The sequence below is a fragment of the Colossoma macropomum genome, unplaced genomic scaffold, assembly GCF_904425465.1.
Source record: "Colossoma macropomum unplaced genomic scaffold, Colossoma_macropomum, whole genome shotgun sequence".
NCBI lineage: Eukaryota > Metazoa > Chordata > Actinopteri > Characiformes > Serrasalmidae > Colossoma > Colossoma macropomum.
Window position 1 is genome coordinate 32,846,965 of NW_023494790.1, and position 13,102 is coordinate 32,860,066.

Genomic DNA, 13,102 nt, shown 5'->3' on the forward strand with positions numbered 1-13,102 from the left:
TTTAAAGTATTCAATAATTTGCTGATTGCACATTCAATCTAAGTGCACAACATAAAAAAACATTTAATAAACTAGCTAAAACGTAGTATAACATTAATATGTATGTTTATCTTATGCATAAATGTATTTTCATGCAGTTGTATCAGTACATTACCTGTGCAATAGCCTGTAGTGCAGAAATTTGGCTTGACAAACTCGTACACATAGTAATTTCCTGGGCAAGCTTTCACTTGAATTGGTAAGGATTTGAAATAGCAGCAATCACTGCCACTGCTTCCACAGATTTGCCTTATCACCACTCCATCTTGCAGATTTGGGTGAGAGCCACTGAGCCAAAGTGGGAAGCTGGTGCCACACCTGTATAAACTGACACATGATTCTGGCATCTTGGCACTTTGTCCCTGATAGAAAAGCCGATACCAGCCCACCCAGTTCACATATGCATCACACTGTGAGGTTGTGGTTGAGTCGGTGCTGCTTCTCCAAGTATCATTCAGGGCAGTATAGCTGTAGCAGGGATCTACACTGGAGTTGCTAAAAGAAACTGTAATTGAAACATCAAGTATTAGACTTTTTCAGTTGTTATTGATACACTTTACACAATGAAAACTGAATTGTGTTTTGAGCATGTTTTCATGTTTGATGCTTAGCTCTGTCTCTGCTATTAGTAAAGGAATCACATGATATACAAATCAAATCCCAAAGAACTTTATACTAGAGGGTTTCAATCCAAACTGCATTTAGTCTAGAAGAACAATTGAATCATCTTAGAACAAACAAACATTACAGATAAGGTAGTGAAGAGGAGTTCTGCTGTACCTGCACAGTATGAAGGAACAGGGATCGATATATCTGGTTTAACAAGTTTATAGACGTAATAATTTCCTGGGCAAGCTTTTACTTGAACAGGATTGGATTTGTAGTAATTGCATGAGTAGTACGAGTGAGATCCAGTTACTTCACGAGTGACAATTCCATCACCAATCTGTGGATGTGAACCTCCGAGCAGCAGTGGAATAACACCACCACATGTCGTAAACCTCACACACCATTCAGACATTTGAGCACTTTGTCCTTGAAGATACAGTCGATACCAGCCCTTCCATTCTACAAGGGTGTCATCGTGTCCGCTGTAGGATGTGCGTGTATTTCTCCAGTAGTTGTCCAGGGCAGTATAGTTATAGCATGGGTCAAAGCTGGAGTCTGTTGCTGTGAAACAGAACCCAAGACAGACATGTAGTAACTTTAACAAAACCTGCTGTAAATGAAATTTGCTAAAAACAGGAGTGTTTTAGTGAGAGATTTGGGCTATAATTCATAAGTTGTTTCTCACGATTGTTGTATTTACCATTAAATTGTCTCATGTGATTATCATGATGAACTAAAGATTTTCAAGAACTTTAAGGGTCAAAGTAAACTTGATTTTAAGTGTGCATATGTGTGTGCAAGATGGCTGGCCTTGGTACTGTTTATTAACTAGGGACACTGTTTGTGCACATATTTATAAATGAATGCAATGTGTCAGTGAGATGTAATGACAACATAAACAGTTGATGCCCTGTACCATAATATGCTGTCATCTCAGCAGCAGGCAGAATAAACCATTAACCAATTTATGTTTTGTAGATTTTTCAAGCTTAATCTGCCCTTTAGTGGATATAACTTCCAACTGCTCAAAGCAAATATGTGCACATATGAAATGATTAAGAAATTTTAATTATAATGATGTTTTAAGAATTTTAAGAGCTAATTTTTTTATTTTTTGCTAATAAAGCTTGATGATATTATTTATTTTAAAAAATCATCACAACTACATACTTATATTGGTTTCTGTGGTGATGACTCCAGTTGTTGAGAAGTTGGCTGGAGTTAGTGTGGTGACATCTGCAAGAAGTAAAATATTTTTTTAATTACAAGAATTTCAAGAATTATGCTAAAATGGCCATAATTCAAAGAGAAATGTCTGAAATGATACCTGCACAGTAGGCTGAATAACAATACAGAGGCTTGATGAATTCATAGACATAAAAGTTTCCTGGGCACGCTTTGACTCGAATGGAGGTTGTACTGTAGTAACTATAGCAGCAGGCTCCTCCATTAGTACCACAGATCTGACGGGTGACTATTCCATCCTGTATCTGGGGATGTGCGCCATTTAGCCAGAGAGCAATACCAGTGGAACATCCACTACTACAGCTCTCTGGCATGCGTATGTTCATCCCATAATAGAGAAGACGATACCAGCCGTTCCACTCAAAGTCTCGATCACAGGCAGTACTCCATGATGCGTTAGTAGCTCTCCAGGGCTGATCCAGCACTGTATAGTTACTGCACGGGTCATAACCAGGGCTTGCAGTAGTAAGTGTAGCTGTTAAAGACAAAAACGCAAAAGTAGTGCATGAATTTAAATGCTTGACTGAGGAAAAGGCACATTAACCCTACAATGCAAAAGAGTGTGATTTGTTTTAAATGTTAACAATAAAACATTTCATTTCTTGATATTACAGGTATTCTACAAACATCTTGTTTGTGAGCGACTGACGTCTTGTTCATGTGATAGGGTAATGCAAATTTTGTTTACTAATACAACTTGGACCACAATGCAGTAGCCTCAGGTCTGTTAAACTAGCCTCAGGTCTGTGAAATAATGACTGCTTGGTGTTGAAGTGGATCTGGAACTGGTGGGGAACAAAGCCAAATGGAAGAATCCAGTGTTGAATGCCACAAACCTTGATATGACACTCCATCGACAAAAACAGCAACCAAATAAAAATGAAAAAAAACAAAAACATGTCCAAACAAATTATCAGTACATCTGCGTAAAACCACTAAGCAGGTCTTTGTTACACTGCACTGTGCTTTGTTTTACTGCACCAAAATACAATCAAAGGTTTTGCTTTGAAGTGTCTTTAATACATTCTGCATTTTTAGCGATCAAGTACAAAAAGAAGGTCTTACCCTGTGGGGTAGTTGTTGGTGCGTTGGTCACAGTTATGATGCTGGTATCTGAAATGAAAAAGCTTTATGTTAAACAGGTAATAGAGGAGTTATTTAAATAAATAATCTTCTACCGCTGCACTCTTATTCTCTCGTCCTCCTTTAATGTTCCACAGCTACACTCCTCCCATCAGCCGCTTAAATACATTTTCAATCCCTCTTGCTGCTTCAACGTGTTTCAGCCATTCTGAAGTAACTTGTCTGCACTGCACTCTTCTGGTCAGAGCGGAAAACACATTGTTTTACAAGTAAAGCAACTGAAAGGTTTGAAATGTGAATTAATGGTGTGTCTTCTTTCTTTTAAATCTGGTTAAATGTTGTGATTATTGTCTGAAAACACTGGCTATCTGGGTTATTTTACTGCTATTATAAGGTCACCTAGTGCTGCAGGACAGCTACCAGAGCCTTTTGCTATTCCTCCAGGAATAACTTTCTGTTAACTTGCTGCTTTGATTCTGGATAAAAGAATGGATCTTAACTGAAATGGTGTTGTCACATTTGTAATGTCGGCTTTATACATTAAGTGAAAAAGACAAAGATACAAAATGATTTAAACCGTTGATGTGTTTGCTGTCTGGTGCAGAGGTGCTGCATCAAAAGCGCATCAAAAGCATGAAAAAAATCCTGGCCATCCGGTCTGTCATTTAGGTAGAACACCTGTTGTAGGACTTTATCTTTACATCCTCCCCCTGGATAGTAACTAGGCTTACAGGCCCCTAACATGCTGGCAATACATCACCAGTCCTCTTGTTTTACTGACAATATCTGCAGAACAATCCTCCTGGTTTCTGACTCATCTTCATCATGAATGAATCCAAAAATAGAAGAGTCATCAGAGAACATAAGCTACGGTTGCACTGGAATGTGGAGAGTGAAGAGAAAAGGAAACACCACAGGAAATGAAAGACTTTATTTCCCAGTTGGAAAGGCAGGATCAGAGCCAGCTCTACCTCATAAGCAACATAAGCAGCTTCTTAGTGCCCCCTAACACCTTTTGGGTACAACATACTCGAATGATGGCAAAAAAGTGACTGGTTAATCTTTTCTCAAAAAAAAAAAATCAGGTGATGACAAGCAGAAAAGAAAAAGAGAAGATGTTGAGAAAAAGCTTTTAGTTGGATAACAAGAGAGAGAGTGGATCTGGATAGTGAAAGCTGAGACGGTTACCTGTAATTTGTAGTTATTTGATATTAATTGGTCTCTGCTTTTTTGATTTTGACTGCCACTTTTTCAGACTATTTAAACTGTACCAAACTTACATTCCTTCATTACACTATTTTGATTTTTCATGTGTAATATATTTACATTTATTTATTTATATTTACAGTTTTATTTTAAATCGTTTATCATGTGGCCATTTGGAGTGCCTAGACACACGTGGGCCCCAAAAAAATCGTGCTTAGAACAATCGAAAGGCCAGAGCAGGCCTTGGAGAGGATGGTGTTGAAGGCACTTATAAAATTAAAGAATGTGATCCTGACTGTAGCTCTGACTTTGTCCAGATGTGATCAAGCTTGAAGCAAGTAGATCAGAGGATCTATGTGTGCCTGGTAGGTGAACTGATGGTCTATTACCAAAGGTCAGATGGAGGCATAAAAATGTGTCTATATATTCTATTTAATCAGCTCTTCTTTTTTGCTAATCACATGAATTGAACAATAAAACACATGGATACAAACATAAGTCACCCAAATGTCATAAAAATCCATGCCACAAAAAAGTCAAAGGCTGTTCTGAGAGCAAATGGGGTTCTACCTAGGTTAAAAATGGTTCTCCTAATAAAGTGGCAGAAGGGTATGTATGAGTTAAACTAGCCTCAGGTCTGCGAAATAATAACTGATTGGTGTTGAAGTGGATCTGGAACTGGTGGGGGACAAAGCCAAATGGGAGAATCCAATTTTGAATGCCACACCCCTTGATGTGACATTCCAGCTTGCTCCTCGTGCCAGGGGTTGTCCCAGGGGGGCTGTTCAAGAACCATTCCCGAGTCGCCTACATGGTCAACGTAGGACTTCCTCGATGAGCCTGTGCTGTGGGTGGACTTCTTGGTGGGCGTTGTGGTCTAATTTGTTCCAGGGCCTTCCCAGACTCTTTGGGGGGTGGGGGGGGGTGTACTGTCACACATTCCTCCAGCAAGGACTCCCAAGTCCCCGAATCCCTGGAGAGAACACATGACCCTTTTTCCCCAATGCACAACCTATCCAAGCTCAACTTCGCCTGATCACTGAGTTTCTTCATCTGTTCTGTGTATCATGTGGTCTGTTTAGCTAGCTTTATAAGCCCAGGCTTTAGTTTAGGTTTTCTGTGAGGTATTTCATCTGTTCTCAGAGCTACTGAGCAGTTCTTTCGATTACTGGTTTGATTTCCTGTGTTTGACTTTTGGCCTGTTTTGTCCATTTCTGACTTGCTGCCTGATCCCTTGGACTTTGGTAAAAGCATTACTCTCTGGTTTTGTATTGTTTTGGATTTGACATTGGACTGTTTTGTGACAACGATTTTGGAACTTCCTCAAACCAGTAAAGCCTCATCAGTCTTTTCCATCCGCACACGTCTGTTTGATTCTGTTGCATTACAAAATGGGAGAATATAATTTTGAATGTTACAACCCTTGATGTGACACTCCACCGACAAAAACAGCAACCAAAAATAATAAAAAAAAAACATGTCCAAACAAATGATCAGTACACCTGCGTAAAACCACTAAGCAGATCTTTGTTACACTGCACTGTGCTTCAATATACCACACAAAAATACAACCAAAGGCTTTACTTTAAATTGTCTTTACTATATTCTGCATTTTTAGTGACCAAATACAAAAAGTAGTTCTTACCCTGTGGGGTAGTTGTTGGTGCGTTGGTGACAGTTATGTTGCTAGTATCTGAAATGAAAAATTTATGTTTAAAACGGTAATAGAGGAGTTATTTGAATAAATAATCTCCTTACAGGTGTAGCCAAGGGTTACTTTGCAGCGCAAGAGAACTAAAAACTAAAGAATTATTTTACTGTAAATTCTGTGAAAGAATTGGGAAAGTGTAGTCATGATATTGTTTTAAAGTATGTAGGTAATTTGCTGACTGCACATTCAATCTAAGTGCACAATATACAAAACATATTTTTGAATTAGCCAAAACAGAATATCACATTAATATGTACAAATCAAGAATTTATCTTATGCATAAATACATTTATTTTCATGCAAGTATATCAGTACATTACCTGTACAATAGGCTGCATTGCAGAAACTTGTCTTGACAAACTCGTACACATAGTAATTTCCTGGGCAAGCTTTTACTTGAATTGGTAAGGATTTGAAATAGCAGCAATCACTGCCACTGCTTCCACAGATTTGCCGGACCACCACTCCATCTTGCAGATTTGGGTGAGAGCCACTGAGCCAAAGTGGGAAGGTGGTGCCACACCTGTATAAATTGACACATGATTCTGGCATTTTGGCACTTTGTCCCTGATAGAAAAGCCGATACCAGCCCACCCAGTTCACATATGCATCACACTGTGAAGTTGCGGTTGAGCCAGTGCTGCTTCTCCAAGTATCATTCAGGGCAGTATAGCTGTAGCAGGGGTCTACACTGGAGTTGCTAAAAGAAACTGTAATTGAAACATAAATTATTAGACTTTTCCAGTTATCACTGATACACTTCACACAATAAAAAAACTGAATTTAGTTTTGAACATGTAGTGATGTTTGATGCTTAGCTCTCCTATTAGAAAAGGAATCACATGATATACAAGTCAAAACCCAAAGAACTTTATACTAGAGGGTTTTAATCCAAACTGCATTTAGTTTAGAAGAATAATTTAATTATCTTAGAACAAACAAACATTACAGATAAGGTAGTAAAGAGGAGTTCTGCTGTACCTGCACAGTATGAAGGAACAGGGATCGATATATCTGGTTTAACAAGTTTATAGACGTAATAATTTCCTGGGCAAGCCTTGACTTGAACTGGGTTGGATTTGTAGTAATTGCATGAGTAGTACGAGTGATATCCAGTTACTTCACGAGTCACAATTCCATCTCCAATCTGTGGATGTGAACCTCTGAGCAGCAGTGGAATAACACCACCACATGTCATATAACTCACACACCATTCAGACATTTGAGCACTTTGTCCTTGAAGATACAGTCGATACCAGCCCTTCCATTCTACAAGGGTGTCATCATGTCCTCTGTAGTTTATACGTGTATTTCTCCAGTAGTTGTCCAGGACAGTATAGTTATAGCATGGGTCAAACCTGGAGTCTGTAGCTGTGAAATAGAACCCAAGATAGACATGTGGCAACCTTAACAATAACAGCTGTAAATGTAATTTGCTACAGATAGGAGTGTTTTAGTGAGAGATTTGGCCATAATTCATGAGCTGTTTCTCATGACTGTTGTGTTTACCCTTAAATTGTCTCATGTGATTATCATGATGAACTAAAGATTTTCACGGAACTTCAAAGTACACTTGATTTTAAGTGTCTCATGTATATGTGTGTGCAAGATGGCTGGCCTCAGTACTGTTTATTAACTAGGGACACTGTTTGTGCACATATTTATAAATGAATGCAACGTGTCAGTGAGATGTAATGACAACATAAACAGTTGATGCCCTGTACCATAATATGCTGTCATCTCAGCAGCAGGCAGAATAAACCATTAACTAATTTATGTTTGATGGATTTTTCAAGCTTAATCTGCCCTTTAATGGGAATAACTTCCAACTGCTCACTTAGCAAATATGTGCACATAAGAACTGATTAAGTAATTTTAATTATAATGATATTGGTCATAGAAACAAAGGGCATTAATTTTAAGAGCTATATTTATTTATTTATTTATGGCTAATAAAGCTTGATGATATTTATTTTAAAAAATCGTCACAACTACATACTTATATTGGTTTCTGTGGTGATGACTCCGGTTGTTGAGAAGTTGGCTGGAGTTAGTGAGGTGATATCTGCAAGAAGTTAAATATTTTTTTAATTACAAGAATTTCAAGAATTATGCTGAAATGGCCATAATTCAAAGAGAAATGTCTGAAATGATACCTGCACAGTAGGCTGAATTACAGTATACAGGCTTGATGAATTCATAGACATAAAAGTTTCCAGGGCACGCTTTGACTCGAATGTAGGTTGTACTGTAGTAACTATAGCAGCAAACTCCTCCATTAGTACCACAGATCTGACGGGTGACTATTCCATCCTGTATCTGGGGATGTGAGCCGTTTAGCCAGAGAGGAATACCAGTGGAACATCCACTACTACAGACCTCTGGCATGCGGATGTTCATCCCATAATAGAGAAGACGATACCAGCCGTTCCACTCAAAGTATTGATCACAGGCAGTACTCCATGATGCGTTAGTAGCTCTCCAGGGCTGATCCAGCACTGTATAGTTACTGCACGGGTCATAACCAGGGCTTGCAGTAGTAAGTGTAGCTGTTAAAGACAAAAACGCAAAAGTAGTGCATGAATTTAAATGCTTGACTGAGGAAAAGGCACATTAACCCTACAATGCAAAAGAGTGTGATTTGTTTTAAATTTTAACAATAAAAACATTTCATTTCTTGATATTACAGGTATTCTACAAACATCTTGTTTGTGAGCGACTGACGTCTTGTTCATGTGATAGGGTAATGTAAATTTTGTTTACTAATACAACTTGGACCACAATGCAGTAGCCTCAGGTCTGTGAAATAATGACTGCTTGGTGTTGAAGTGGATCTGGAACTGGTGGGGAACAAAGCCAAATGGAAGAATCCAGTGTTGAATGCCACACCCCTTGATATGACACTCCATCGACAAAAACAGCAACCAAATAAAAATGAAAAAAAAAAACACATCCAAACAAATTATCAGTACATCTGCGTAAAACCACTAAGCAGGTCTTTGTTACACTGCACTGTGCTTTGTTTTACTGCACAAAAATACAATCAAAGGTTTTGCTTTGAAGTGTCTTTAATACATTCTGCATTTTTAGCGATCAAATACAAAAAGAAGATCTTACCCTGTGGGGTAGTTGTTGGTGCGTTGGTCACAGTTATGGTGCTGGTATCTGAAATGAAAAAACTTTATGTTAAACAGGTAATAGAGGAGTTATTTAAATAAATAATCTTCTACCGCTGCACTCTTATTCTCTCGTCCTCCTTTAATGTTCCACAGCTACACTCCTCCCATCAGACGCTCCCTTTCGAACATTCCAGGATCACTTTTATTTTCACATTGCACACTTATATTTTCAGTTTAAATACATTGTCAATCCCTCTTGATGCTTCAAGGTGTTTCAGCCATTCTAAAGTAACTTGTCTGCACTGCACTCTTCTGGTCAGAGCGGAAAACACATTGTTTTACAAGTAAAGCAACTGAAAGGTTTGAAATGTGAATTAATGGTGTGTCTTCTTTCTTTTAAATCTGGTTAAATGTTGTGATTATTGTCTGAAAACACTGGCTATCTGGGTTATTTGACTGCTATTATAAGGTCACCTAGTGCTGCAGGACAGCTACCAGAGCCTTTTGCTATTCCTCCAGGAATAACTTTTTGTTAACTTGCTGCTTTGATTCTGGATAAAAGAATGGATCTTAACTGAAATGGTGTTGTCACATTTGTAATGTCGGCTTTATACATTAAGTGAAAAAGACAAAGATACAAAATGATTTAAACTGTCGATGTGTTTGCTGTCTGGTGCAGAGGTGCTGCATCAAAAGCATGAAAAAAATGCTGGCCATCCGGTCTGTCATTTAGGTAGAACACCTGTTGTAGGACTTTATCTTTACATCCTCCCCCTGGATAGTAACTAGGCTTACAGGCCCCTAACATGCTGGCAATACATCACCAGTCCTTTTGTTTTACTGACCGTATCTGCAGAACAATCCTCCTGGTTTCTGACTCATCTTCATCATGAATGAATCCAAAAATAAAAGAGTCATCAGAGAACATAAGCTACGGTTGCACTGGAATGTGGAGAGTGAAGAGAAAAGGAAACACCACAGGAAATGAAAGACTTTATTTCTCAATTGGAAAGGCAGGATCAGAGCCAGCTCTGCCTCATAAGCAACATAAGCAGCTTCTTAGAGCCCCCTAACACCTTTTGGGTAGAACATACTCGAATGATGGCAAAAAAGTGACTGGTTAATCTTTTCTCAAAAAAAATCTGGTGATAACAAGCAGAAAAGAAAAAGATGTTGAGAAAAAGCTTTTAGTTGGATAACGAGAGAGAGTGGATCTGGAAAGTGAAAGCTGAGATGGTTACCTGTAATTTGTAGTTATTTGCTTTTTTGATTTTGACTGCCACTTTTTCAGACTATTTAAACTGTACCAAACTTACATTCCTTCATTACACTATTTTGATTTTTCATGTGTAATATATTTACATTTATTTATTTATATTTACAGTTTTATTTTAAATCGTTTATCATGTGGCCATTTGGAGTGCCTAGACACACGTGGGCCCCAAAAAAATCGTGCTTAGAACAATCGAAAGGCCAGAGCAGGCCTTGGAGAGGATGGTGTTGAAGGCACTTATAAAATTAAAGAACGTGATCCTGACTGTAGCTCTGACTTTGTCCAGATGTGATCAAGCTTGAAGCAAGTAGATCAGAGGATCTATGTGTGCCAGGTAGGTGAACTGATGGTCTATTACCAAAGGTCAGATGGAGGCATAAAAATGTGTCTATATATTCTATTTAATCAGCTCTTCTTTTTTGCTAATCACATGAATTGAACAATAAAACACATGGATACAAACGTAAGTCACACAAATGTCATAAAAATCCATGCCACAAAAAAGTCAGGCTGTTCTGAGAGCAAATGGGGTTCTACCTAGGTTAAGAATGGTTCTCCTAATAAAGTGGCAGAAGGGTATGTATGAGTTAAACTAGCCTCATGTCTGTGAAATAATAACTGATTGGTGTTGAAGTGGATCTGGAACTGGTGGGGGACAAAGCCAAATGGGAGAATCCAATTTTGAATGCCACACCCCTTGATGTGACATTCCAGCTTGCTCCTCGTGCCAGGGGTTGTCCCAGGGGGGCTGTTCAAGAACCATTCCCGAGTCGCCTACATGGTCAACGTAGGACTTCCAGCCCCGCGGCAGCTCAGGGCATACTCTAGCCTGTGCTGTGGGTGGACTCACTGGTGGGTGCCGCAGTCTGTCTTGTTCCAGGGCCTTCCCAGACTCTTTGGAGGGTGGGTGGTCGGAGGGTGTACCGTCACACATTCCTCCAGCAAGGACTCCCAAGTCCCAGAATCCCTGGAGAGAACACATGACACTTCCCCCAAATGCACAACCTATCCAAGATCAACTTCGCCTGATTACTGAGTTTCTTCATCTGTTCTGTGTATCATGTGGTCTGTTTAGCTAGCTTTATAAGCCCAGGCTTTAGTTTAGGTTTTCTGTGAGGTATTTCATCTGTTTTCAGAGCTACTGAGCAGTTCTTTCGATTACTGGTTTGATTTCCTGTGTTTGACTTTTGGCCTGTTTTGTCCATTTCTGACTTGCTGCCTGATCCCTTGGACTTTGGTAAAAGCATTACTCTCTGGTTTTGTATTGTTTTGGATTTGACATTGGACTGTTTTGTGACAACTAATTTGGAACTTCTTCAAACCAGTAAAGCCTCATCAGTCTTTTCCATCCGCACACGTCTGTTTGATTCTGTTGCATTACAAAATGGGAGAATCCAATTTTGAATGCTACAACCCTTGATGTGACACTCCACCGACAAAAACAGCAACCAAAAATAATAAAAAAAAAAACATGTCCAAACAAATGATCAGTACACCTGCAAAAAAACACTAATAATGACTGCTTGGTTTTAAGTGGATCTGGAGCTGGTGGAAAAGAAAGCCAAATGGAAGAATCCAGTGTTGAATGCTACGGGTGTAGCATTCAACTACGGGTGTAGCATTCAACACATGGATGTGAGACTCCATCAACAAAAACAGCAACCAAATAAAAATGAAAAAAAAAAAAATATCCAAATTATCAGTATATCTGTGTAAAACCACTAAGCAGATCTTTGTTACACTGCACTGTGCTTCGTTATACCACACAAAAATACAACCAAAGGTTTTACTTTAAAGTGTCTTTAGTACATTCTGCATTTTTAGTGACCAAATACAAAAAGTAGTTCTTACCCTGTGGGGTAGTTGTTGGTGCGTTGGTGACAGTTATGTTGCTAGTATCTGAAATGAAAAATTTATGTTTAAAACGGTAATAGAGGAGTTATTTAAATAAATAATCTCCTTACAGGTTTGGCCAAGGGTTACTTTGCAGCGCAAGAGAACTAAAAACTAAAGAATTATTTTACTGTAAATTCTGTGAAAGAATTGGGAAAGTGTAGTCATGATATTGTTTTAAAGTATGCAGGTAACTTGCTGACTGCACATTCAATCTAAGTGCACAATATACAAAACATATTTTTGAATTAGCCAAAACAGAATATCACATTAATATGTACAAATCAAGAATTTATCTTATGCATAAATACATTTATTTTCATGCAATCATATCAGTACATTACCTGTACAATAGGCTGCATTGCAGAAACTTGTCTTGACAAACTCGTACACATAGTAATTTCCTGGACAAGCTTTTACTTGAATTGGTAAGGATTTGAAATAGCAGCAATCACTGCCATCATTTCCACAGATCTGCCTTATCACCACTCCATCTTGCAGATTTGGGTGAGAGCCATTGAGCCAAAGTGGGAAGGTGGTGCCACACCTGTATAAATTGACACATGATTCTGGCATTTTGGCACTTTGTCCCTGATAGAAAAGCCGATACCAGCCCACCCAGTTCACATATGCATCACACTGTGAAGTTGTGGTTGAGCCAGTGCTGCTTCTCCAAGTATCATTCAGGGCAGTATAGCTGTAGCAGGGATCTACACTGGAGTTGCTAAAAGAAACTGTAATTGAAACATAAATTATTACTTTTTCAGTTATCACTGATACACTTCACTTATCGAAAACTGAATTTAGTTTTGAGCATGTAGTGATGTTTGATGCTTAGCTTTGTCTCACATATTAGTAAAGGAATCACATGATATACAAGTCAAATCCCAAATAACTTTATACTAGAGGGTTTTAATCCAAACT

The 13,102-nt window shown here is 38.6% G+C and overlaps 1 protein-coding gene across 4 annotated transcripts in view; it reads right to left on the reverse strand.

The window, feature by feature from the left end:
- LOC118809641 overlaps positions 1 to 13,102 on the reverse strand; it is a 45,463-nt gene that overhangs the window by 18,749 nt on the left and 13,612 nt on the right. For 2 of the 4 annotated variants that reach the window (XM_036573120.1, XM_036573119.1), the window contains exons 7-16: positions 12,523 to 12,912; positions 12,137 to 12,184; positions 9,011 to 9,058; positions 8,050 to 8,442; positions 7,893 to 7,958; positions 6,875 to 7,264; positions 6,214 to 6,603; positions 5,828 to 5,875; positions 2,959 to 3,006; positions 1,976 to 2,368 (exon numbers count right to left, since the gene is read on the reverse strand). In XM_036573120.1, the coding sequence (XP_036429013.1) occupies positions 1,976 to 2,368; positions 2,959 to 3,006; positions 5,828 to 5,875; positions 6,214 to 6,603; positions 6,875 to 7,264; positions 7,893 to 7,958; positions 8,050 to 8,442; positions 9,011 to 9,058; positions 12,137 to 12,184; positions 12,523 to 12,912 (2,214 nt within the window). The remainder of the gene's footprint in view (positions 1 to 1,975; positions 2,369 to 2,958; positions 3,007 to 5,827; positions 5,876 to 6,213; positions 6,604 to 6,874; positions 7,265 to 7,892; positions 7,959 to 8,049; positions 8,443 to 9,010; positions 9,059 to 12,136; positions 12,185 to 12,522; positions 12,913 to 13,102) is intronic. The other 2 variants (XM_036573121.1, XM_036573122.1) reach the window with 2 other exon arrangements.